Source organism: Pelophylax lessonae, assembly GCF_965119305.1.
Source record: "Pelophylax lessonae genome assembly, chromosome: 8".
Taxonomy (NCBI): Eukaryota; Metazoa; Chordata; class Amphibia; order Anura; family Ranidae; genus Pelophylax; species Pelophylax lessonae.
The window spans coordinates 127,214,903-127,239,815 of record NC_138775.1 but is presented as its reverse complement, the minus strand read 5'-3'; the positions used below and the strand labels follow the sequence as shown (position 1 = coordinate 127,239,815).

At 48.1% G+C, this 24,913-nt stretch overlaps 1 protein-coding gene across 2 annotated transcripts in view; it reads left to right on the top strand.

The window, feature by feature from the left end:
• Positions 1-24,913, top strand: part of ATF7IP (activating transcription factor 7 interacting protein) — a 233,313-nt gene that overhangs the window by 154,513 nt on the left and 53,887 nt on the right. For both annotated transcript variants that reach the window (XM_082266006.1, XM_082266007.1), the window contains exon 11: positions 7,996-8,066. In XM_082266006.1, the coding sequence (XP_082122132.1) occupies positions 7,996-8,066 (71 nt within the window). The remainder of the gene's footprint in view (positions 1-7,995; positions 8,067-24,913) is intronic.

Sequence of the window (24,913 nt, the reverse complement as noted above, 5' to 3'; positions counted from 1 at the left end):
CCAAAACGCAGTGGTTCCTAAGCACTTTTTGCTTGTGGTGTCCTTAGGAGGATTACATGCGTTTAAAGGTGTACCTGTAGTACCTCGCCAGTTTCCATTTTAAATAAAGCTACCTTCATTCCAGTTGAGTCCACTGCCTTTTAAATATCCAGCTGATAGGAGGGTGGAGGCTCTGGCCCGCCATATGTTCGCTGTGGCTGGTTTGGCACTTAGACTGGTATTTACTCTTGAGGTTCTTTTAGAGTATTATCCCACGCACTGGAAATTTTTTTATGTGGGAAAAAAAATGTTTTGAGTTTGCAGCCTGCCCTGTATTTCCTATGGGAAATCTAAAATGTGAAAAACGGAGTTTGGGGTAGGCGCTCCTCTCCAGTGTTATTTTAATCCTTCATGTGCATGAGTATGCACTGCTGTGATGTGTGGTATCAATAAATAGATCATGTGGGATCATGGATAGGTAATAGAAGTGCAATAGCATAAAACTATAAATACATTTGTACAAACTGATATCAAAAAGTGCCGTGCAGATTATAAATTAAATACTGATAGTTAACAATATTAAACCAGTGTGTGATTTGGTGTTTTTCTGCTGCCACTAGAGGGATTGTTTGCAGTTTGGAAATTGTGCTGTGATAAATAAAATGGATAAATATATATATATATATATTATAAGTGCTTAGCGTGCCAATGTGCAAAATGTGACAATAACGGAATATTGTAAAGTCCAAAAATTATTCCAAAAACTGCAAAGTCCGTTTTAATGTCCCAATATTTTCCAGTATTTGAAAGCCGTAATCAATGCTGGGTTATTGAGTGACCAGATGAACATAAAAGTGCTATGTGACTTGTGCCTTCCTCCTCCATTAGTGCTCTGGTGGGTACACACACGTGCTCTCCCCCTTATGTGAATGCGCTCACCGGAGCTCCTCACCCCAACAGGGGTATAAAGCCTTGTTACATAGTTACATAGTTACATAGTAGGTGAGGTTGAATAAAGACAATAGTCCATCTAGTTCAACCTGTGTAGGTGTGTGTGGCTGTAATCATCTCACATACCCCTGAATGTTCTGATCCTTGAGATGTAAGTCTAAGAGTCTTTTCAGAGTCTTTTCAAAGCCACCATACTACCCGCAGAAACCACCTCTTGTGGTAGAGAATTCCACAATCTTGTTGCCCTAACAGTAAAGAACCCCCCGCGTTGCCTGAGGTTAAAACGCTTCTCCTCTAATCGCATTGTATGCCCTCGAGTCCTCATGCAATCCCTTCGAATGAACAGCTTTTTTTCTAAGCTGGGATCCCCATTAAGATATTTATAAATTGCTATCATGTCCCCCCTCAGACGTCTCTTCTCCAGGGAGAATAAATCGAGCGATTGTAGACGCTCTTCATAGTCAAGGTCCTCCAATCCCCTAATTAGTTTAGTTGCCCTTCTCTGGACTCTCTCCAGCTCCAACACATCCCTCCTGAGGACTGGCGACCAGAACTGGACGGAATACTCCAGATGCGGTCGGACCAGAGTTTTATAAAGTGGAAGGATTATAGTCTTATCTCTGGAATGCATCCCTTTCTTTATGCATGCTAATATTCTGTTGGCTTTGGAAGCTGCCGCTTGACATTGCATGCTGTTTCCTAATCTATCATCAACCAAGACTCCCAGATCCTTCTCCATTTTTGATTCCCCCAAGGGCTCCCCTCCTAACGTGTATTGTGTTTTTATGTTTTTAGTCCCCAAGTGCAAAACCTTACACTTCTCCACGGTAAACCTCATTTGCCATGCCGTTGCCCACTCTGTTATTTTGTCCAGGTCATTCTGTAGGATATCTGCTTCATGTTGTGAAGTTATTGCCCTGCCCAATTTTGTGTCATCTGCAAAAACTGATATCGAACTACTGATCCCTCAATGTTGTTTATGAATAAATTGAACAAGGTTGGTCCCAAGACTGAGCCTTGGGGGACCCTGCTTACCACCTCAGACCAGTCTGAGTATGCGCTGTTTATTACTACCCTTTGGACACGCCTTTTTAGCCAGTTCCGTATCCAAGAGCAAACCCTGCTATCGATACCTGCAGACCTTATTTTATAAATTAAGCGCTTGTGGGGAACTGTATCAAACGCCTTAGCGAAATCCAAGTACACCACATCCACTGGTCTCCCCCTATCTAGCTCACAGCTCACCTCCTCGTAGAATGTTAGGAGATTGGTTTGACAAGAACGCCCATTTGTAAACCCGTGCTGATTACTGCTGATGATGTTGTTGTCCTTGGCAAACTCTACGATATAGTCCCTTATCAACCCCTCCAGAAGTTTACATACTATTGATGTCAAACTGACAGGCCTATAATTTCCCGGGATATGCCTCTGGCCCTTTTTGAATATTGGAATCACGTTAGCTTTCTTCCAATCCCCTGGTACATCTCCTGTCCTAATACTGTCAGCAAAGATCAGGAACAGTGGTCTCGATATAACCTTACTGAGTTCCTTGAGTACTCTCGGATGTATGCCATCCGGTCCTGGTGATTTGTTTGTGTTAAGTTTATCCGGCCTTTCCCTGATTTCCCCCTCTGTTAGCCATGGTGGCAAGTCCTGTTTATTACTACTAACCATACAGTCATGGTCAGTGTACCCCTCCTTTTCCTGTGTAAAGACTGACGAGAAAAAAGCATTCAGCACGGTTGCTTTTTCAGTGTCCTCTGTAACCATCCTCCCATCATTGTTGATTATGTGTGCAATATGCTCTGCCTTAGTTTTTTTGCTGTTGATATATTTAAAGAATTTCTTTGGGTTTTTTTTACTATCCTCTATTTGTCTCTCAAAGTTGATTTTAGCCATCTTGATTTCTTGTTTACTTTTCTTATTTGCCTCCTTGTATTGCTCGAAAGCCGATACTGTGCCCTCTGATTTATACTTCTTGAAGGCCAATTTTTTCCCCCTAATAAGTTTTTTGACGCTACAGTTTAGCCAGCCAGGTTTGGCTTTGTCTCTTTGTATGTATCCGGTATTCAGATCTACTCTTCTTATCCTGGGTGTTATGTTTATTTCGGTCCCACCATGAAAAGATAAGAAAGCTCCCTTGGTGTAGTATATCAAGTATTTTATTATAAAATAAAATATCCACCTACAGTTTGAAAAAACCTGTATCCGGTCCGCCGTGCACTGCGGAGGTCCGGATCCGTGCGATTCACGGTCATCAACCTACAAACGCGGAAGTGCGGCAGCCCCTGAGGACGTCACATTTGACGAAATGTGCGTAGGACGGGACACAGCGTCATTGCATCACTTCCCGCGTTTGTAGGTTGATGACCGTGAGTCGCACGGATCCGGACATCCGCAGTGCACGGCGGACCGGATACAGGTTTTTTCAACTGTAAGTGGATATTTTATTTTATAGAAAAATACTTGATATATTACACCAAGGGAGCTTTCTTATCTTTTCATGGTGGGGCCGAAATAAACACCCAGGATAAGGAGAGTAGATCTGAATACCGGATACATACAAGGCTTTATACCCATGTTGGGGTGAGGAGCTCCGGTGAGTGCATTCACATAAGGGGATTGCACGTGTGTGTGTGTGTACCCATCAGATCACTAACGAGGAGGAAGGCACAAGTCACATAGCACTTTTATGTTCATCTGGTCACTCAGTGACCCAACATTGATTCCTGCTTTCAAATACTGGAAAATATTGGGACATTAAACGGACTTTGCAGTTTTTGGAATAATTTTTGGACTTTATTATCCCATTTGGCACTTTGGCACTCTATAAGCACTAATAATAAATATTTATCCATTTTATTTATCACAGCACAATTTCCAAGCTGCAAACACTCCCTCTAGTGGCAGCAGAAAAACACCAAATCACACACTGGTTTAATATTGTTTACTATAGTACTTAATTTATAATCTGCACGGCACTTTTTGATATCAGTTTGTACAAATGCATAGTTTTATGCTATTGCAATTATCACCTATCCATGATCACACATGATCTATTTATTTATACCACACATCACAGCGGTGCATACTCATGCACATGAAGGATTAAAATATCAACATTGGAGAGGAGCGCCTACCCCAAACTCTGTTTTTCACATTTTGGTATTTACTATTGCCCTGGTGTCGCAAGCTCTGACTGAGTGGGCTAAACTTTTACACTGGGACCTGAAGGAGAAACTGCTTCCTTCTGTCTTTGTGGAGCTGGCAGATCAGTTGATCCAGAGGCTAGAGTTTATCTGTGATGCCTCTTGGATTCGGCTCCTTTGATGTCTAGGCTGTCCGCATGTTATCTGGCTGAAATACTCGTCTGCGGAACAGACTTCTAAGAAGGCCTTATCTGATGTACCCCTTGTAGGGGATTGCCTGTTTGGAACTTCCTTGGATTACATTAAGTCTCCATTCACACTACCGCGACTTGTCAGGCGACTTGTCAGCCTGACAAGTCGCGGTCCATGCAGTGTTACAGGACCCATTCTAATAGGAGAGACACAAGTCGCTCCTACTTAGAAAAAGGGTCCTGTACTACTTCGGGGCGACCTTGGAGCTACTTGCATAGACATTCATTATATGAAGTCCGTGCAAGTCGTGCCGAAGTTGCGGTGCACGCGACTTGTGAAGTCGCCTCTGAAGTCGTGCCGCTTCAGTGTGAATGCGGTCTTGGGGTCTCACGGGGGGGGGGGGGGTACTCTTCTCCTGCAGGCTACCAAGGGTAAGGAGCCCTGTCGCAGACGTGGGCCATTCTCATCGGTTCAGAAGAGATTTTTTTTGTTCATCCTTCAGGGCCTCAAGACAAGGGATCAAAAGTCAGGGCTTCCACCGGAGGTTCCGAGAGGAGCTGGTCTTGCAAGCCACGAGTGGGATCTTCCAGATCTGCGGACAAGGCTGCCTCTGCATGAAGGGGCGTCCTCCCCGTATCTGGGGTAGGGGGACATCTATGCTGGTTTCCAGATCCATGGACCTCCCTGGTATAGGACACGTGGGTCCACTAAATTATTTGGTCAGGCTATGAGATTGAGTTCGGTTTTATCCTCTGTAACTGTTCTTCCCTTCCAATTTGCCTTTGTCCCCAGATCAGTTACAAATCTCTTTGGGGTAGTGCAACATTTGTGCCTTCAAGGGGTGATTATTGCTGTTCAGATTTCAGAGTGTTTTCAGGGGTTTTTACTCAAACCTCTTTACAGTTCCCGGAAGGAAGGCAAGGTATGTCCAAATCTGGACCTCAAGGCGCTAAACTGCTGGTGTGAGTACAGAAGTTCTGCGAATTCACGCGGTAGTGGTATCCCTGCGTGAGGGGGATTTCTTCTATCGACATCAAGGATGCTTACCTGCACATTCTAATATGTGCCGGTCAACAACGCTCCTCAGTTTTGCTGTGGGCGAGGGGCATTATCGGTTTGTGGCATGGACCTTTGGTTTCACCTCCGCTCCTCTGGTCTTCACAGATGTGTTGGCCCCAGTGCTGGCATTGTTTGAGTCAGTGGGGGATTGCGGTACTGGAGTACCTGGACGATCGATCATCTTATGCGAGTGGGGTCTCTGACTGCTCTGATGGATAACTATCTGTGTCTGACTCTGGACTCGGCCTCAGCCAGAGAGTTTTCTTCCTCTGGAAAAACTCCAGACATTGCAGGAGGCAATTTAGCATCTGTTCAGCGGATGTTCATCCCTCCGGGCTTGCATGCAGGTTTTGGGTCTGATGGTGTCCACCCTCGAGGTGGTCTGTTTGCACAGTTCCACACAAGATCTTTGCTAAAGATATTCTTGTGAAATGGGACAAGGATCCACAGTCTCTAGAGGTGGCTTTATTCTCTCGCACTTCGACAGGGAAAATCCTTTGTCCACCTATGCTGGATGGCTGTCACCACGGATGCCAGCCTGTCTGGGTGGGGAGGCATCCTCAGCACAGATGTGCTAAGGGGGGCTGGACTCTGGCAGTCAGACTCCAGACTGCCGATTAATGTTCTGGAACTCCGAGCGATCAGTCTTTGTCTGGCTCATTGGACAATTTGTCTTCAGGGGTGTCCGGTACGAATTCATTTGGACAATGTCACGGCCGTGGTATGTCAATCACCAAGGGGGCACAAGTAGTGTCCTGGCGGCTCGGTAAGTAGCCGGCATTCTAAGGTGGGCTTACCGATTCGTTCCAGCCCTCTCAAATTTCTGCCACGACTCCTGTGCAGGATCAAAGCAGACGGGATTCCATCCAGACTGACCTCGCTGGTCTTGGTACGCCGATCGGGTACGGCTGGTCGCTGATGCTCCTTGAGGGCTTCCTCTCAGAGAGGATCTGCTGTCCCAAGGACCGAACTTCTGTCCTGCTTTACGGTCGCTGGCTTTGACTGCTTGGCTATTGAACGCCAGGTGCTGAAGGATGGAGGTTTGTCTGAGTTTGTTTCCTACACTGTTAAGCTATGGAATCTACTTCTAGGAAGATCTACCTTTTGTAGATGTACATTGCGTGGTGTGAGTCTCTTGGGGGGGTTCATCCTCACTCCTTCTCGGTGGATCAGATCTTAACCATCCTTTTTAATGGAGGGGTTGAACAGAAATTGGCTTTGAGTATCAAGGGCCAGGTATCCGCCTTGGCGGCTTTTTTCCAATGACCTTTTTGGTCTCGCGCTCCCTGGTGCGTGCCTTTCTTCAGGGTGTCCGACATTTGGTTCCTTCAGTGCTGGCTCCATTGCCGCCCTGGGACCTTAATGTGGTGCTTTCAGCTCTCCAGAAGCCTCGCTTTGAAAATATTCGGGAGGTTTTCCTTTTTTTTCGGTGGCTATCACGTCTGCGCGCAGGGTGTCTGTACTGGTGGCGGTTTCCTGTCCACCTTATTGGTGCTTTGCCCCAGTCTGTCATTCCTTCCTAAGGTGGTCTCTGACTATCATTTGAATGAAGACATTGTGTTGCCTTCCCTGTGTCCCAGGCTAAACATCCTAAGGAAATGACTTTGTTTGCCTTGGATGTGGTCCGGGAAATTAGGGTGTACCTGGCAGCTACGAGTATTTTTAGGAAGTCCATTCAAATTCTGTGTGCTCACGGATGGACCTCGTAAAGGGTTGTCCGCTTCTTCTGCGACAGTTTCCAGATGGATCAGACAGACGGTGGTTCGGGCCCATTGTATCAGGGGTCAGGTTCCTCCTTTCCCTGTGGAGGAGCACTCTACTAGGGCGCTTAGTGTCTCCTGGGCTTCCATCATCAGGCGTCCGTGGTTTGCAAGGTGGCCACCTGGTGCACACTTTTACAAAATTTTTATAAAGTGGATGTGTTGGCATCTGCGTATGCTTCTTTTGGCCGCAAGGTTTTGCTGGCTGATTAGAGGACCTGGTCCTCTTTGCAAGGTTTTTTTTTTTTTTTTTTTGGTGCTCCAGTTGTTTGGTTGCGCTCCATATTACCTGGTTGGCTATGGTTAGCCTTGGGAATTTTTTTTCTTTTTTTTTTTTTTTTTCCCCCCACCCATGTTTAACACTGCTTTGGGACATCCCAATGGTTAAGAAGAATCGGGAGCTGTCCATCAATGAATGAAAGCCAAAATGGGATTTTTGATTTACCGTAAAATCCATTTCTCTGACGATCATTGGCAGACACAGCACCCACCCCTCTGTGCAGTTGGCTTTCTTCTGACACTACGTGTAACAATACTGAGTGCCTATAGCTGAGAGTGGGTGTATACTCCCTTGGACTACCCATAGGCATAGTCCAGCTTTTTTCCTGCCTGTCTTACTCCTGTAGGTGGCAGTCAATGAACATCAGAGAATTTTTTTGTTTTACAAAATTGCATTTGTAAGATTGCGCAAATACAGTGTGACCTAAAGTATTGGAACGATCTTCATTTTATTCTCTAGGGTCTCTGAAAAAAAAAATATAATGTTTAGGGGTTCTAAGTAATTTTCTAGCGATAAATACTGATTTTAACTCGTAAACAACAAGTAACAAGTGTTAGAGATAGGCTTGGTCCTTAAGTGGCTAAAACTATCCTAAAGTATCTCTCATATGTTCTTCCATTTTCAGATATACAGGGTGGTCGGGCTTCTGCAGCAGAGCCAGCACCAAACAAGCGTACGCCCGAGGGGAGTGCACAGGTATTATATATTCTAATGTTTCCAGAACAAGAAAACTGAAAATACTCTAGTGTGTGTTTTTTTGTGTTTTTCTTTTTTTTCATTTGGACAATAGATGGCCATAAAGACAAAAGGGAGTGTTTGCTCTTCTTTAATGAAAGACAAAAGGGAGTGTTTGCTCTTCTTTAATGAAAATCCAACATCTTTGTACTTGCAGCATACCTAAAACAAAAATATAATTTTTCTTGTATGTTAGGGACACAGTATTCATGATTCACAAGCAACAATAACTGAGGTTAAGCTGCCACATGTATAAGAATATGAACACAGGCTAACAAACTCAATTGGCCAGTCAAGTATAACTCCTACTACTAACTTTTTTTTTTTTGCTTGTGTGCTAGTAGAAAGGGTGTCTATTTTCTACTTAATAAAGTTTAACCATTCTTAGTCGTCGTCTTTTTGTAGATTTTTTTTATCTAGACTGCTGAGTTGGTCTTTTTGTTGCAGCTATTGAATCTGCGTATCCTTAGCAATAACTTTTAAGGCCGTACAAAGGACCTGCTGGACTAAACATTATTGACCCTGCCAGGAATATGACTTTGGGGCACTAGGAGTGGTACTTTCCACGCCTTTGCATTTGGTTCGCACAGCGCACTTTGCAGGTCCTTGGCACAACCTTGTCCCAATCTCTAAAGATTTTTTTAAGTACGCCTTGTGGACAGAGCATCAAGAGTTAAATATATTTGTAATGTTTGAGCACCATATGTAACCCCCGTTTTGTTAATTTCCACAAACGGTTAATATTGGTTAATTAAGTGCTGCGTTACTAGATCACTTCATGTACTCATACTCCACACTGTTTCCTCATTTCAATGGGAGGTAGCATTTTCATGTAATTGCAATTCATCAATAATTTGGGGTAGTCTGCAGTGCCCCCCCTCCGGTACCTGACAGACAGTCTGGAACATTGTACCCTTCTTGACTTTGTACATTTCTCAGATTCTACCATGGCTTCTTCCTTTTCCTTATCCAGGGAGGAGTTCTCTGCAGGTATGATTTTGTTTATTTTTTTACAAACTGCAGCTATGATTACTGCCTAAGAGTGCGCCCCCCCCTCCCCCCAGAATCTGTCTGACTTTCCGGGAGCTTAAGTTGCTGATGCTGTCTGTTTTCTTCTGTAGACATTTTGTCGGACAGTCTCTCAAATCCTTGGTGGATGATTTTGGCCCTGAGGTGCCAACAGTAGTTGCCGTAGCTTCCAGTCTTGAGGGGGGTTCTAAGGTTCAACATTTTTTTTTTTTTTTTTTTTACCTTCTTGCATTCCCTGTGTGATTACCTGAGTCTTCATTCGATCCAGCACTGTGCCCATGTGCAGTAGCTCCATCTTCTCTCACTGCTTTCACAAGACGGAGTGAGAGCCATTGGCTCCCACTGCTGTCAGTCAAATTCTGTGATGGAGCACAGGACGAGCCACACTGTCTGCATCTTTGGACACAGGCAGCACAGCTGGAGAGCAAGTCCTCAGTGTGCCCCAATAGCATGCAGCTTGCTATTGGGCCATGCCAAGAGGAGGAGGAGCGTGGCAGGGAATCTGGAAAGAGAAGGTTTAGGGCTGCTCTGTGCAATATAATTGCACAGAGCAGGTGAATATAAACCGGTTTATTATTTTTGTTTGTTTTTTACAATTTTGTGTTTTACAATCACTTTTACGGATACCAAATTGGCTTTTACTGACAAAGTGCATACCACCTTTAAAAAAATCACTAACTGCAGTCAGTGCAAAACTTCTAGAAAAAAAGCTAGACAGTGGGGAGTCAGTGGACTACTGCTGCTGCAGCAGTACTACACTCACTGCAGTAATTTTAAATCACTACTGCAGTGGCTGCAGTAAAACTATTGCAGTGAGTGGCGCACTACTGCAGCAGTAGTCCACTAACTCCAATCCACTGTCCAGCTTTTTTTCTAGCAGTTTTGCACTGACTGCAGCGCTAATACTATACTACTATACTTTCAATACTCCCAGTTAAGTAGAACAATATTATAGTGCAGAAAGCATAACATTTCAGCATGTTCACCAGTTAAATGGCTTCTTTTCATAAATTGCTGCCACTTCACTAAACATGCTCACTTGGTACCGATGAAGGAGGTGCAGAAAGGTATCTTATAGCTAGAAGCAAGTCTTTTGTAGCGTGCCTCATTTTCTTTCCACCACTGAAGAGGATCACTTCTGTCAATTACTGGTTCCTTCAAATAGAGATGGAAGTTAATCATCCAGGCTCATTATTGCATATTCAGAAAAATCCTCCGCATGAGGCCCCAATAAAACATTGAACATGGCATCTATTTGACCACAATGAATTTTCTCCTCTGTCCGTTGTCTTTTTGGACATATTTCTCCTGCATCCTGCTCTTCCACATCAGAAACCTTCTTCTTGACTTTTCTTTTTGTCAGGAACCTCCTGCACCTTCTGTTGAATAGCTGTCAGCCATTGTTTTGCCTTAGCCAAATACATCATCAGAAGAGAAAGGATGGTTCTTGTATCGATGATCCGAGGCTGTCCCTCATGGCCTGCCTACATGTTTTAATGCCACGTGTGTTGGGTCCTTCATTCTGTTGAAGCATCTTCAGCGCACTCACACATGGGATGACAGATGAGTCATAATGACTCACCTCTAGTGTCACTTCCTCTATGGGTAGGAGGGTCTCAATGATATTGGCTACTATGTCCCACTGATCAGCAGTAGGCAAGAATGTCCTCCAAGTCCATATTCACCTGAATATTTAGTGAGAGCTTGCTTCTGCTCCAGCAGTCTTTGCAGCATGTGAAGCGTTGAGTTCAATCGCGTTGGAACAGCCTGAATCAAGTTGTTTTTGGGTAGTCCAAGGTCTTTCTGAATGCACCTCAGTCTCTGCTTGGCAAGGATAGAATGGTGGATATGGCCTGCACACTTCTTCAGCATGCTAATTATGTCAAGCAAAGCTTTCTGGTTTGACAGACCGTCATTACAAGTTTGAGGGTGTGTGCCATGCAACTGAGGTCCGACACTTCAGAAAGTCTCATTCCTTTCACCATGTTCGCTGTCTGCTTTCTCAAAGCACAAGCATCACTCGGTCTTTGGTGATACCCCATTCTTCTAGCATGCCTAGAAACATTTCTCTAATGTACTCCCCAGTGTGGGATCCTTGCATCACTTTTGTATTCAACACCGAATGCCTTCTTGTCTATCCGCTGTCAATGAAGTGGCATGTAAGACTCATCAATGATTCTGTTTGTCCTGACCAGCAATCGGTCATGAATGAGAGTGAGTTGCCAGCATTCTCTGGTTGCAGCATAGCCTTTACTTTCTCAACGACCTTTTGGTGAATCTTTTCCAGCATTTCAGTTCGATTAAAATTTGTCACTCTTCAGTGTGTACCTTGGCTCAAGTATAGACATCAACCGCTTAAATCCAGAGTCAGACGCTATTGTAAATGGCTGGGATCTTCCATCCGATTTTAGCCACCTGTTGTTTTTTTTTTTTTTCTTTTTTCTGAAATATTTTGTTGCCTGGGATAGTGATTGTTTCCCCTTTTGTGATGTTCATTTTGTTTTTTCTGTGCTGCATTATACAATTCAACATGATGAACTCTTAGATGGGCCCAAAGATTAGACATATTTTTGTTTTTTTGCAGTTATTGATCCCATGCTTGCATTGGTTTTGCACACTGCTGCTGCTTTTCCTGGAGATGAGAAATAGTCCCAGACCACACTTTTTAAATTTTTCCATCTGCATCCATCTCCATTGAAATTTGATGAAATTGAATATAGGCTTAAAAAAAAAAAAAAAAAGGTGGCTGGCATGCACCCTGTGGTGGGTGGCTGGCTGGTACAGGCCTGTGGGTGGGTGCGGGTGGCTGGCTGGCACCGGGCAGCTGTGGGTGGGTGGGCGCGGTGGCTGTGTTAAACACGCTGCACTGTGACTGGTCACTGTACTGTATGATTGAGAAGAATCACTCACTGTGCAGAGACTCCAGTATGTGGCCGTGGCAGCTGGAAAACACACTGTGCGCACTGTGAGACTTCAAAACGAGGCTGAGGGAGGCGGCCTAAGAAGGCAGAAGCTGTCCCAGTGCGCGGAGGCGCGTGGCGCAACATATGCAATGACGTCACAGCAATATCGGTAACCGCCGGGTCTGATTCCGATTATATCGGGGAAAATGTATATCGGCCCTTGATATAACTGTGTTGCCGATATATCGGTCGATCCCTAGTTCCCACTGTGGACCTGTTGACATCCCAGTTAAATAAATCACTGACTGTGTTGTGAATGCTCCAGGGTTTAGGGACCATATTGACTTTTGCTAGCAAGCTCTGCTTTGCTATCTGCCATAGCCATGATTGTAGTCTGTAAAGCCTTAGGGAATAGTACTAAACATATGTCAAAGGGTCCAGCAGCTATTCAACCTGACCCTTTACTTGTAAAGTAGAGTTCATGCCTATAGCCCTACGTAATAGTGTAGACCGATTTTAGTTGATATTGTACGTCTCTTCCTGAACGAGCCACCTGTTTGGGGATATGTAGAAAATGTTTTGGCTCAAATGTCTGATGAGCAGCAATGTAAAAAAACATTTACTACCTCTTAGGTGGCCCATCTCATTAGAGCTTACAATCTGATTCCCACTGGATTACATTTTTTTTGTAATTGTACTGTCTGCACTTATCTTGTAAAGCGCTGCATAAACGAACTGTTGGTCTATAAAGCCTGTACAGTAATAATTTGCTGCACATGTCTTTGGTGCTTCTTTGGATAGCCTCATTAAGGATGCCACTGAAGGTAAGACTACTCTTTTGCCACAGCGGAAGATACCTTCATACTTGTAGGGTAGATCAAGACAGAGGCCCAGTTCGATAGCATATCTTTGGCCCCTAAATCCACCACAACTACATAAAATCCTTCTTTGTCTTTCCTGGTCAGCAGACGTTTTTGGATGCCTTTGTAAAAGAAACTGTCTCCAGGTGATACTACAGTCTTCACGATTTCAAAACCAAAAGAGGGCGTCAGACGCATCCTGGATTTGTACTAAATCAACAAGGTCTCATAGCCTCCTATCAGGGAGACCTTCTGTCCTCAGTAAAACGTTAAGGATGTCCCTTGCATGTCCCCACCATTCTAGCACATCAATGCTACCTCAGTTTTGTATGGACAGTCAACACGATCAGTTTACAGCTTTGCCTTATGCTCTGTTTTCTGCACTGTGAGTGTTTACTGAGATATTGGCACCCATGCTAGGCTTACTTCTCTCTCATTGAGGGAGACTTTGCTGCAAAAATGAACCATGCTGGTTGTAAGCAGTTATTCTTTGCTGTCAGTTTTTTTTTTTTTCTTTGCCAGTGTCCATTTCTACTATAGGCAGCAGTACACCATGAAGACTCTATTCTTCCCATGTCCTTTTAACAGACTCCAAGAAAGGTGACCAGAAAAAAAATCCTATTTCTCTGTCGCTCATTGACAGAAGCAGAATCCATATCTTGATATCCATAGGGTTATACTGCCCGCTACAGGAGTTGGACACTAGGCAGAAAAAAAAGTTCTGGCCACACTTATGGGCAGTCCGAGGGGGTATACCCTCTCTCCCTGCTATAGGATGTCAGTTTTTTTCTGCCTAGTCAGGAGTAAGGACCTAAGTTCCTTGCTGGGATCTCTGGTCCTGGCCTCTTAAGTTTTTTTTGATGAATCTTTTTTTTGTTAGCTTTTTTTCTCCAGTTGTTCCTGTGAGATCTTCAAGCAATTAGGCCGGATCTGGGTGACGGGCTGGATGCTGAGATCCAGTGGTAACCCCAGCCGGCCTACGAGCGCGTGCAGGCCCAGCTCCGCGCTGGGTCGGCCGCGACATAGTCCCGCTGGACGGGGACTGGCCCGTGGGTTAAACGTCCTGCCGAGTCGCATACGACCGGTCAACGGCCGAGTCGCAGCGTCTCCTTTGGCCGACACCCCCCCCCCCCCCCCACTGGGCGGCGAGGGGTTTTGTCTGGAGTGGCGCCCGCTCTGTTCCGGTATGGTGAGTAAATGCTTCCCCCTTTCTCCTCATGATAAAAGAAAAGGAATTGGCAGCACTCCAGGTTGAGTCAAAATCCAGGTTTATTGACTGGACATCCAAATATGACAATCGTGACAAGGTAGACGCGTTTCACACACTGACTGTGTGCTTAATCATGATGATTAAGCACACAGTCAGTGTGTGAAACGCGTCTACCTTGTCACGATTGTAATATTTGGATGTCCAGTCAATAAACCTGGATTTTGACTCAACCTGGAGTGCTGCCAATTCCTTTTCTTTTATCATGTTTTCACGGAGGCAAGCCGGGGCATGCACCTGTGTGAGTCATCAGGCAATCACACCACCTTGAGCAGTGACTCCTTGTCCTTTCTCCTCATGGCTGACTCTGGGGTGGACCCGGGCCCCTCCCTGGGACGGTCGGGGGGGGGGGTGTTTGTGTGTGGGGTGGCTGGCTGTTCGTGCAGGCCGCTAAGGGGGTGGGGGGGGGGGTCCCAAAGGTTCGGACAGCTGTTGTGCAGGAGGCTTCCTCCCTGGCTTCCCAGGGCCTACCTGCCGATCGGTCGTCTGTTAGTGATGTGGGGACCCCCCTTCCCACCGCAGCGCGTGGGGCCGCCATTTTCTTGTAGTCCCTCGTGTGGCTCATGGCGGCGGCCATCTTAGTACACCCAGCTCATTTGTTTGCAAAGCTGGGCAGCTGTGGGAGTTACTGAGGGCGTGTGAGGGGGCCGAGCCCCTCCCTAGACCCGGGAAGATTGCTCCACAGGACTTCCTTGTCATGTAGACAGCGCTGAGAGCAGTCCTTTTGAACTCTGGTGCATCGTGTGGTGAGCCTTTTGGGGGGTCTCTCTTCTCTCTCTGTGGGGGTCTCGAGGCACACTGTCTGACCACTGAGGGGCGCTGTAGCGCTGGGTGACATTTTTTTTCAATTTTGTCATATTTTACTGACTGGTTCCCCTGGTGTTGCCATGGACCTTGCTGAACGTGTCCCCACCTGATCCCCTCGAGGTGGTCGCGGGGCCCTCCGATTCTCCGCTCACCATTGATGCGCTTTCAGCGGTCCTGAAGTCATTGTGTCCCGGGTGGAGGTGGCCTGTCAGGGACGGGGGGCTAAAAAGCGACCCCCCCCGCCTACCCCTGTCTTGTCTGATGCCTCAGATTCTGAGCCAGTTGCTGCTGCGGGTTCCTCCTCTGGGGCTGCTGTCTCGCGCCCCGTCTCCTCTGATAGTGAGGATGACCTTTCTGCCTTTGCCATATAGCACACGACAAGGCGCTGGTGGACGCACTGATTGTCTGTCCGGGAGACCCTAAAACTGGAGGTTGCACCTGCGGATGCAGCTGATACAGAAGTTGCCTTTGGCACTCGCAAGCCCTCCAGGGTGGCGAAGGTGTTTCCCTTTCCCAAATGCTTTGACGATATCATTAAAAAGGAGTGGGTCCGTCCAAAACGAACCCCTGGGATGCCCAAACGGATTGCTAGGCGCTACCCGTTTGAAGAGTCCCTCCTTAAGAAATGGACGGTGCCACCTTCGGTGGATCCGCCGGTTTCCAGACTAAATAAAGCTACTGTTATCCCGTTGGAGGATTCCCCGTCCTTCCGGGATCCGGTTGATCATGGGGCGGAATCTGTGTCCCTTTCCATATTCTCCCTGGCAGGGTTGGCCTTGAGGCCAGTGTTTACCATTGCTCTGGTTTCGCAGACGTTGACGGAATGGGCCAAGCTGTTACGCCATGACCTGGAGGGGAGAAGTCTCCCCCCTGCCGTGGCAGATTTGCTGGAGCAGATGGTGCAGGGGCTACAGTTTGTGACGCCGCGCTGGACGCTGCTCCATTACTGGGGCATGTGTCGATCTCGGCAGCGGTCCTCTGGCGCATGCTCTGGTTGAAGTGCTGGTCGGCGGATCAGGCCTCCAAAAAAGCCTTGACTGATCTCTCTTTTCAGGGGGATCGCCTGTTTGGTGCTACCTTGGATGAGATTATCAAGGGTCTCACTGGGGGCAAGAGCACCTTTCTACCACAGGCTACTAAGGGTAAGGAACCTTGTCGCAGACGGGGACCTTCCTTTTCTGCTCACAAGAAGTTTTTTCGCTCCTCTGGGGTGGGTGACAAGGCGAAGCCCTCCAAAGCCCCCCCGGGGGGTTTCAAGATACCCTGGTCTGGTAGGCAAAAATCCGGTCCTTCCAGACCTGAGGATAAGACCACTTCAGCCTGAAGGTGCGCCCCCACCCATATCGGGGGTGGGGGGGGGGCGTCTTCGCCGGTTCCCGGACCCGTTGCTCTCCAGGATTCCAGACAAATGGGTTCACGATGTCATACGGTCGGGATACAAGATCAAGTTTTGATCGCTTCCACCGGGTGCGATTATTCCCTTCCAATATGCAACTGTCCCCGGATCGCCTAAAGGCTCTGTTGGGGGCAGTGCGGGACTTGATGCAACAAGGAGTGGTGGTTCCAGTTCCCTGTGCGGAACGTTTTTTCAGGGTTTTTACTCAAACCTGTTCAGTGCCCAGGAAAGAGGGCAAGGTGCGTCCAATTCTGGACTTAAAGGCGATCAATTGTTTTATCCGGGTGCAAAAATTCAAAATGGAGTCCATTCGCACAGTGGTGGCCTCCCTGCATCAGGGGGATTTTCTGGCGTCCATTGGCATCCTTGATGTCTATCTTCACGTTCCCATTTACACAGGACACCAGCGGTTTCTGCGCTTTGCTGTGGGAGAGGACCATTAGCAGTTTGTGGCGTTACCCTTTGGTCTCGCCTCTGCTCCCCGGGTCTTCACAAAGGTTTTGGCCCCAGTTCTGGCGCTGTTGCGGCAGCGAGGCATATCGGTTCTGGGCTACCTGGACGACCTCCTTCTCCGTGCGGAGTCTCCGCAGGCTCTGTTGTCAAACTTGGAGATCACCATGACCTCTTTGGAAGAGTTCGGGTGGCTGGTGAACCTGCAGAAGTCATCCCTGGTTCCCTCCAGGAGGCTGGACTATCTGGGCCTGACTTTGGATGCGTCCTTGGCCAAAGTGTTTCTCCCTGCAGAGAAACTCCAGAAGATTAGATCGACGACTCAGTTGTTACTGTCCGCCAACTGGCCGTCTCTTCGGACTTGCATGAGGGTTCTGGGGCTGATGGTGGCGTCTTTCGAGGCAGTACCTTTTTGCTCAGTTTCATACGCGGACCCTCCAAAAGGAGATTCTTCTCAAATGGAACCGGAATCCCAATTCCCTGGACAATCGGATCCGGCTGAGCGAGCGGACCAGGGAGTCTCTGGTTTGGTGGCTTCGGTCTCCAATGCTCAGTCAGGGGAAGTCCTTTCTTCCGATCTATTGGACGATTTTCACCACGGATGCCAGTCTATCCGGGTGGGGAGGGGTTCTCGGCAGGCTGTCTGCACAGGGGCTCTGGTCCCTGGAAGAATCCAGGTTGCCGATAAATGTGTTGGAACTGAGAGCAATCCGGTTTTGCCTTGTTCACTGGACCGAGCATCTTTGGGGCTGCCCGGTTCGGATTCAGTCGGACAATGCCACGGCTGTGGCTTATGTCAATCACCAGGGGTGCACCAAGAGTGTTCTGGCGGCCGTGGAAGTGGCCGGCTTTCTTCGTTGGGCAGAACTGTTTGTTCCGGCTCTTTCCGCACTTCACATTTTGGGCGTGGAAAATTGGCAGGCGGACTTTCTCAGCCGTCAGACCTTGGATCAAGGAGAATGGTCTCTTCATCTAGGGGTGTTTCACCAGTTGTGCCTTCGTTGGGGCACCCCGGATGTGGATCTGTTGGCATCTCGGCTCAACAGGAAGGTGCAGAGGTTTGTAGCCCGCTCCCGCGATCCTCTGGCGGACTCCGCAGATGCACTGGCTGCTCCGTGGAGGCAGTATCAGCTGCTGTATGCCTTTCCTCCTCAAGTTGCTGCCAAAACTTCTTCGCAGGATAGAGGCGGAGGGAATTCCAGTCATCCTTGTGGCTCCAGACTGGCCTCGTCACGCCTGGTATGCCGACTTGGTCAGGCTGGTCGCGGACGCTCCTTGGCGACATCCTCTCAGGGAGGATCTGCTGTCTCAGGGACCGATCTTCCATCCTGCTTTACAATCGCTGGCTTTGACAGCTTGGCTGTTGAGAGCCAGGTGCTGAAGGACAGGGGTTTGTCTGCTTCAGTTATTCCTACTCTGATTAAAGCGAGGAAAGCGACTTCCAGAAAGATCTATCATCGCACATGGAAGTCTTCTATCACGTGGTGTGAGTCCCTCGGGGTTCCTCCACGTTCTTACTCGGTGGCTCGGATATTGGCCTTCCTGTAACGGGGGGTTGAGCGGAAGCTGGCCTTGAGCACTATCAAGGGTCAGGTTTCAGCATTGGCGATCTTCTTCCAGAGGCCACTGGCTACTCATTCTTTGGTGCGGAATTTCATCCAGGGGGTGCGGCACCTGGTTCCTCCGGTGCGCGCACCCTTGCCGCCCTGGGATCTTAATTTGGTGTTGTCGGTTCTCCAGAAACCTCCCTTTGAAAATATTAGGGAGATTTCCTTGCTTACCTTATCCCAGAAGGTGGCCTTTTTGGTGGCTATCACTTCTGCACGCAGGGTGTCGGAACTAGCTGCGTTGTCCTGTCGTTCCCCATATCTGGTGGTTCATAAGGATAAGGTGGTTCTTCGTCCGAATCCCTCTCTCCTTCCTATCTAAGGTGGTTTCAGACTTTCACTTGAATGAGGATATTGTGTTACCTTCCCTGTGTCCAAAGCCCAGTCATCCTTGGGAGTTTGCGTTACACTCCTTGGATGTGGTTCGGGCGATCAGGGTGTACTTGGCTACTACTGACTCTCTTCGTAAGGCTGATTCACTTTTTGTGGTCACGGATGGCCCTAGAAAGGGGTTGCCTGCATCTGCCGCGACTATCTCCAGATGGATCAGACAGACGGTGGTGCAGGCTTATTCTATTAAGGGTCAGGTCCCTCCGTTCCCTGTTAAGGCGCACTCTACTCGGGCTCTTAGTGCTTCCTGGGCCTTCCACCATCAGGCGTCGGTGCTTCAGGTTTGCAAGGCGGCTACCTGGTCGTCGGTTCATACCTTTACTAAATGTTATAAGGTTGATGTGCTGACATCGGCGGATGCCTCTTTTGGCTGCAAGGTTTTGCAGGCTGCTGTTTAAGGGGACCTTTGGTCTACATCGGGGGTTCTGTTTTTTTTCAGGTGAATCTCGTCTTCTTGTTTCGATGAGTCTTCTGGTTGGCTCTGTTTTGGCCTTCTGGATTGGATTTTTTTTCTGTTATCCCACCCCTCATTTATGGCACTGCTTTGGGACGTCCCTATGGATATGAAGATATGGATTCTATGTCTGTCAATGAGCTTAAGAGAAGGATTTTACGGTAAGTCAAAAATCCTGTTTTCTCTTTCGTTCATTGACTGGCACAGCTCCTGTCATTCTTGACCATTTGGTTATACAGGAGTAGGACACTAGGGAGAAAAAAACGTTTGGCTACACCCATGGGCAGTCCCAGGGGGTATACTTCCCTCTCCTTGCTATAGTCTTTTTTTTTTTTTCCTGCCTAGTAAGGACCTAGTTCTTTGCTGGGATTTTTGGTCCTTGCAAATTTTTTCCTGTGAGATCTACTATCAACTGCCAGACTGGGCGATGGGCTGGATAATCTAGATCCAGGGGTCACCCCAGTCTGGCCAGCGAGTGCACGCAGGCCTCAGCTCCATGCTAGGTCGACCGCTACATAGCCCCACAGGATGGGGGCTGGCCCTGCGAGTTAAACATCTCATGAGTCCGCATACGATCTGGCCTCGGCCTGAGTCGCAGCGTTTCTCCTGGCCAACAGCCCCCCCCCCCATTTCATCCCTCACCCTGACCGTCCCCCCTCCCCCCCACATACACTGGGGTTGGTGGTCTGGTCACTGGCCTGGGATGGGGGCCAGGGGTGCACCGCTGGCGACCAAACGATCGACGGAGGGAAGTTTGTGCCTGGATCTGTCCATGAGGCCTAGTCTCACAATTCTGGGTCTCTGTATACCTTGTGGTGCCGCCATTTTGTTGTAGTCTGTGTATTCCTATACACAGTGGGCATGTTTGTGTAGTCTGGCGGCCATTTTCCTGTGTTTGCCATTGCAAATAGCGCCCATGACAGTGAAGCCCTGTGGGCGGAAATTTTGGCAGTGGGAGCCCCTCCTTATTCCGTGTTGTTGACTCCTGAAACATTTAGTTTCCTGATCGCCGCACATGTAGTGCAGATTCTCCTGGTGGTTGCAGGTGCCTGTGTGAGTGGGTGGTAAATCTGGTGAGGTCCCCTCCCTCTCTGCTGAAAATCGCTCAGTGCCTTGTGCTTGGCGACCGGTTGCTGCCAGCGCAGAGGGGGTTGTCCCTTAGCAGTGTTAGCTTTTTGGGGGGTCCCCCTAGTGACTCATGGGGTCTTTTGAAGCACATTTCCCCACCTGATCCCCTATGTGGCTGTGGGGCCCTCAAGGTCTCAACCAACCATCCATGCACTGACGGCGGGCCTGGAGTCCCTTGTGTCCTAGGTGGAGGCAGCTTGCGGGCGACGGGCTAGCAAAAAGCCAGGTCACCCTGCTGAGTCTTCTTCCACGCGACAGAAATCCTCTGATCGTGAGGATGATTCCTCCACATCTGCAACCACGCATGAAAAGTCACTGGTGGATGCACTGATTGCATCTGTGCGTGATACCCTGTGTGATGGTACGCACGTCACAGAGTGAAAAAACTATGTGACAGATAAATTGATGGCTTGGACTGCTTCAGTTGGTCAGACTTGTAACAGATGCATGTCATCGGCTCAAACACCTGTCTTCCATGCATTGTAAATTATGCTGATTTGCTCACCTATTGTTTACGGTGGGTTCTCCGTATTTACACTGATATGTGTATTTGTATCTGGTTTTAGCTTTGGTGCTGGCAGTCTGTTCTTCCAGGCTGGCTTAAGTGTAATGAGTTAGCATTTTAATTGTGATTAGCCATGAGTCGGCTGTACCTCGTTATCTATCGTGTGATGTTTTGGGTAAATATACATGTAGTGACTGACATACTTCTCAAGTGTATAAAAGTCTGTTTCTTCAATAAAGTTGTTCTAGAGTTACTTCACCCTCAATCTAGAGTCCTGTCTCTTAGTGGGGGAATATGCTACAAGGGATTGCTATTGTCTTCCATACTCCCCTTAGATAATCACAAAGGTCTTGTAAGAGCTTGTTCTGCTGCACTCTCTGGGGAAAGAGGTTCACCCGTGGGAACCTGGAGCCTTGTCATAGGTCCAGGGTGGGTAGGAGATGGCGAGACCCTAACCAAGCTGCGGTGGTTTGTGGGGTCTGAGGCCGTTACAGTGTCTGGTGGAGTGCTTGGAGCCCTCGGGAAGCAGTAGGAGCATCTGTCAATGGAGGTACCCAGTCAGGAGTGCCCTGTTCCGTTACACCCTGAAAATGGAGGACGCAGCTGAAAGCTGCAACAGAGGCGCAGGTACCCTTTGCTAGTCGCAAGCCATCCAGAATGGCAAAGGAGTTTCCTTTCCCTCCTTGTTTTGACAGAATTGTTGCTAAAGAGTGGGGACAACCAAAGCGTCTCCGTCTCCGTGGGGTTCCGAAGCGCTTTACTAGGCGTTGTCCCTATGAGGAGTCCTTCCTTAAGAAGTGGACTGTCCCACCTGTGGTGGACACTCTGGTTTCCAGATTTAAGCAAGGTAACCATGATTCTGGTTGAAGAGTCCCTGGCCTTTAAGGACCAGGCTGACCAGAAGGCGGAGGCTGTGGCTCGTACTATGTACACCTTAGCAGGTTCGGCAAGGAGGCCAGTATTTACCTTTGCCCTGGTATCGCAAACTCTGAGTGGGCTAAGCTCCTATGCCTTGACCTGGAGGGAGAACCGCTCCCCCCTGCCTTTGCTGAGCTGGCAGACCAGCTGGTCCAGGGGCTGCAGTATCTGTGATGCCTCTTTGGATGTGGCTCCTTTGATGCCTCGCCTCTGTTTTTGGCGGTGGTCCTTCAGCGTGTCTTTTGTCTCAAATGCTGGTCTGCGGACTGGACTTCTAAAAAGGCCTTGACTGATCTTCCCTTTCAAGGATATTGCCTGGTTGGAGCTACCCTGGATGACATCATTAAAAGTCTCACGGGAGGGGGGGAAGAGTACCTTTCTTCTGCAGGCTACTAAGGGCAAGGAACCTCGTTGTAGATGTGGACCTTCCTTCTCGGCTCAGAAGTTTTTTCGTCCCTCATGGTCGACTGACAATGGCGGATCCAAACAAACCTGGTCTGGCAAGCCAAGAGCGGGCTTCTCCAGACCTGCAGACAAGGTTCCTTCTGCATGAAGGTGCACCCTCATCCATATTGGTGGTGGGGGGTACGTCTTCGCTGGTTTCCGGACCTATGGACTTCCGTGGTACAAGACAAGTGGGTCCACAAAGTCTTTTGGTCCGGCTACAAGATAGTTTCGCTCTTGTCTCCAAGCAAGGTTTTTTTACTTCTAACCTGCATCTGTCCAAAGACCGGTTGCAGGGTCTGGGGCGGTACAAGACATGTTCTTTCAAGGCGTGAGTGTCCTGTTTCGACTTCGTAACGTTTTCAGGGTTTTTACTCAAACCTGTTCCGTCCCCAGGAAGGAAGGCAAAGCATGTCCAATCCTGAACCTCAAGGCCCTAAACTGCTTGTCTGGGTACAGGAGTTCAGAATGGAGTACATTTGAATGGTGGTGGCATCCCTGCATCAGGGGGATTTCCTTTGGTCTCGCCTCCGCTCCTCGGGTCTTCACAAAAGTATTGGCTCCGGTGCTAGCCTTGTTACCCCAACGGGAGATCGCAGTACTGGGCTACTTGGACGATCTCCTCCTGCGAGCAGAGTCTCCCTCTGCTCTGGTGAACCTGGAGATCACAATACGATCCCTGCGGGAGTTCAGCTGGATTCTGAATTATCAGAAGTCTGCCCTGGTTCCGTATGCAAAGCTGGACTATTTGGGGTTGATTCTGGACTCGGCCGTAGCCAGAGTGCTCCTTCCTCTGACAAACTCCAGAAATTGCAGACTGCAATTTGCCTCCTGCTCTCCACCAAATTGTCATCCCCCTGGACTTGCATGCTGGTGCTGTGCCTGATGGTATCTACCTTCGAGGCGGTTCCGTTTGCACAGTTCCATACAAGATCCCTGCAAAGGGAGATTCTGACCAAGTGGGACAGGACTCCGCAGTTTCTGGACAATCTGATCCAGCTGAGTCATGGAACAAATGAGCCCTTGGTGTAGTGGCTTTGCTCTCCTGTGCTTCGGATGGGAAAATTATTCCTCTCCTTGTATTAGACAGTGGTCACCACGGATGCCAGCCTGTCCGGCTGAAGGTGTCCTCGGCAAGCATTCTGCTCAAGCGAACTGGACGCTGGAAGAGTCCAGACTACCAATCAATGTCCTGGAACTCCCGAGTGATCAGACTGTCTGGATCATTGGACGGATCATCTTCAGGGATGCCTAGTGCGCATTCAATCAGACAATGCCACGGCCGTGGCTTATGTCAATTACCAAGGGGGCACAAGAAGGTGGGCAGAACGGTTTGTTCCAGCCCTCTCCGCTGTACACATTCCCAGGGTGGAAAATTGGCAGGCGTTGGACCATGGGGAGTGGTCCCTTCATCCAGATGGGTTTCACCAGCTGTGTCTACAGTGGGGCACCCTGAGGTGAATCTGTTGGCGTCTCGACTCAACAGAAAGTTGCAGAGATTTGTGGCTCGGTCAAGGGATCCACTGGTGGACACCACAAACATGGTGGCCTTTCCCTCTTAATCTTTTGCCCAGAATCCTATGCAGGATTGACGCAGAAGGTTTTCCGGTCATCTTAGTGGCACCGGACTGGCCTCGCTAGTGCAGCTGGTCGCTGGCTTTACTTGGAAGCTTCCTCTCGGGAGGACCTGCTGTCCCAAGGACCGATCTTCCATCCTGCTTATGTCGCTTACTTTAGCACCTGGTGTTCAATAGCCAAGCCGTCAAAGGATAGAGGTTTGTCTGAGTCAGTGTTTCCTATGTTAAGCTAGGAAATTTACCTCTAGGAAGATCTACCATCGTACGTGGAAGACGTACATTGCATGGTGGAAGTCTCTTGGGGTCCATCCTCGCTCCTTCTCCGTGGTTCGGATCTTAACCTTCCTTCAACGGGGGGGTTGAACAAAAATTGGCCTTGAGTACCATCAATGGCCAGGTATCGGCCTTGGCGTTTTTTTTTTCCTATGACCTTTGGCCACACACTCCCATAGGTGTTCTAGCCTTTTTATTTCACGGTCTTTCCAAGAGGTACAGTCTCTAGAACTGTGTTCTGTGTTCCTTTCTACTGTTTGTTCTCGCTACTTAACAAAATACGGACAGTAACCCTACATCTGATTGCTGCCTTACAAGGGTGGTCATCTCCTTCCCTTTTTAGGAAGTATTACCAGGACTTTTCAGTATTACCAGAACTGAAACCCATACATTGCTGGGAAAAAAATACTGTGCTTCTATTCTATTAGACCTGTAATCCCACCATAAACAGTTGTATCCTAGGGGGTGCCCCTGTTGCTACAAGGCTCCTGAGCTTTATTTGTTAACCAAATGCCTAAATGCTGCTTCCCATACTACTCCCCCCTTATTTTTTTTTTTTTTTTTATCCTGTATCCTCCCCGGGTTCCTTCCCCGATCCTGTAGCGTCTGGGATAGCTTGGTCTAAATAAGACATCATTCTTATCCTCTCTCTCCACACATTCTATCTCTTGTGTAGTAACATAATCTAATTAGCCAACCCTCAGTTCCAATCCATAAGAATGTCTTCGTCATTACGTGGGGAGCTTGGCTCCAATACGTAGAGCCCCTTTTTACTACTCATTACTATACCTATATTTTCC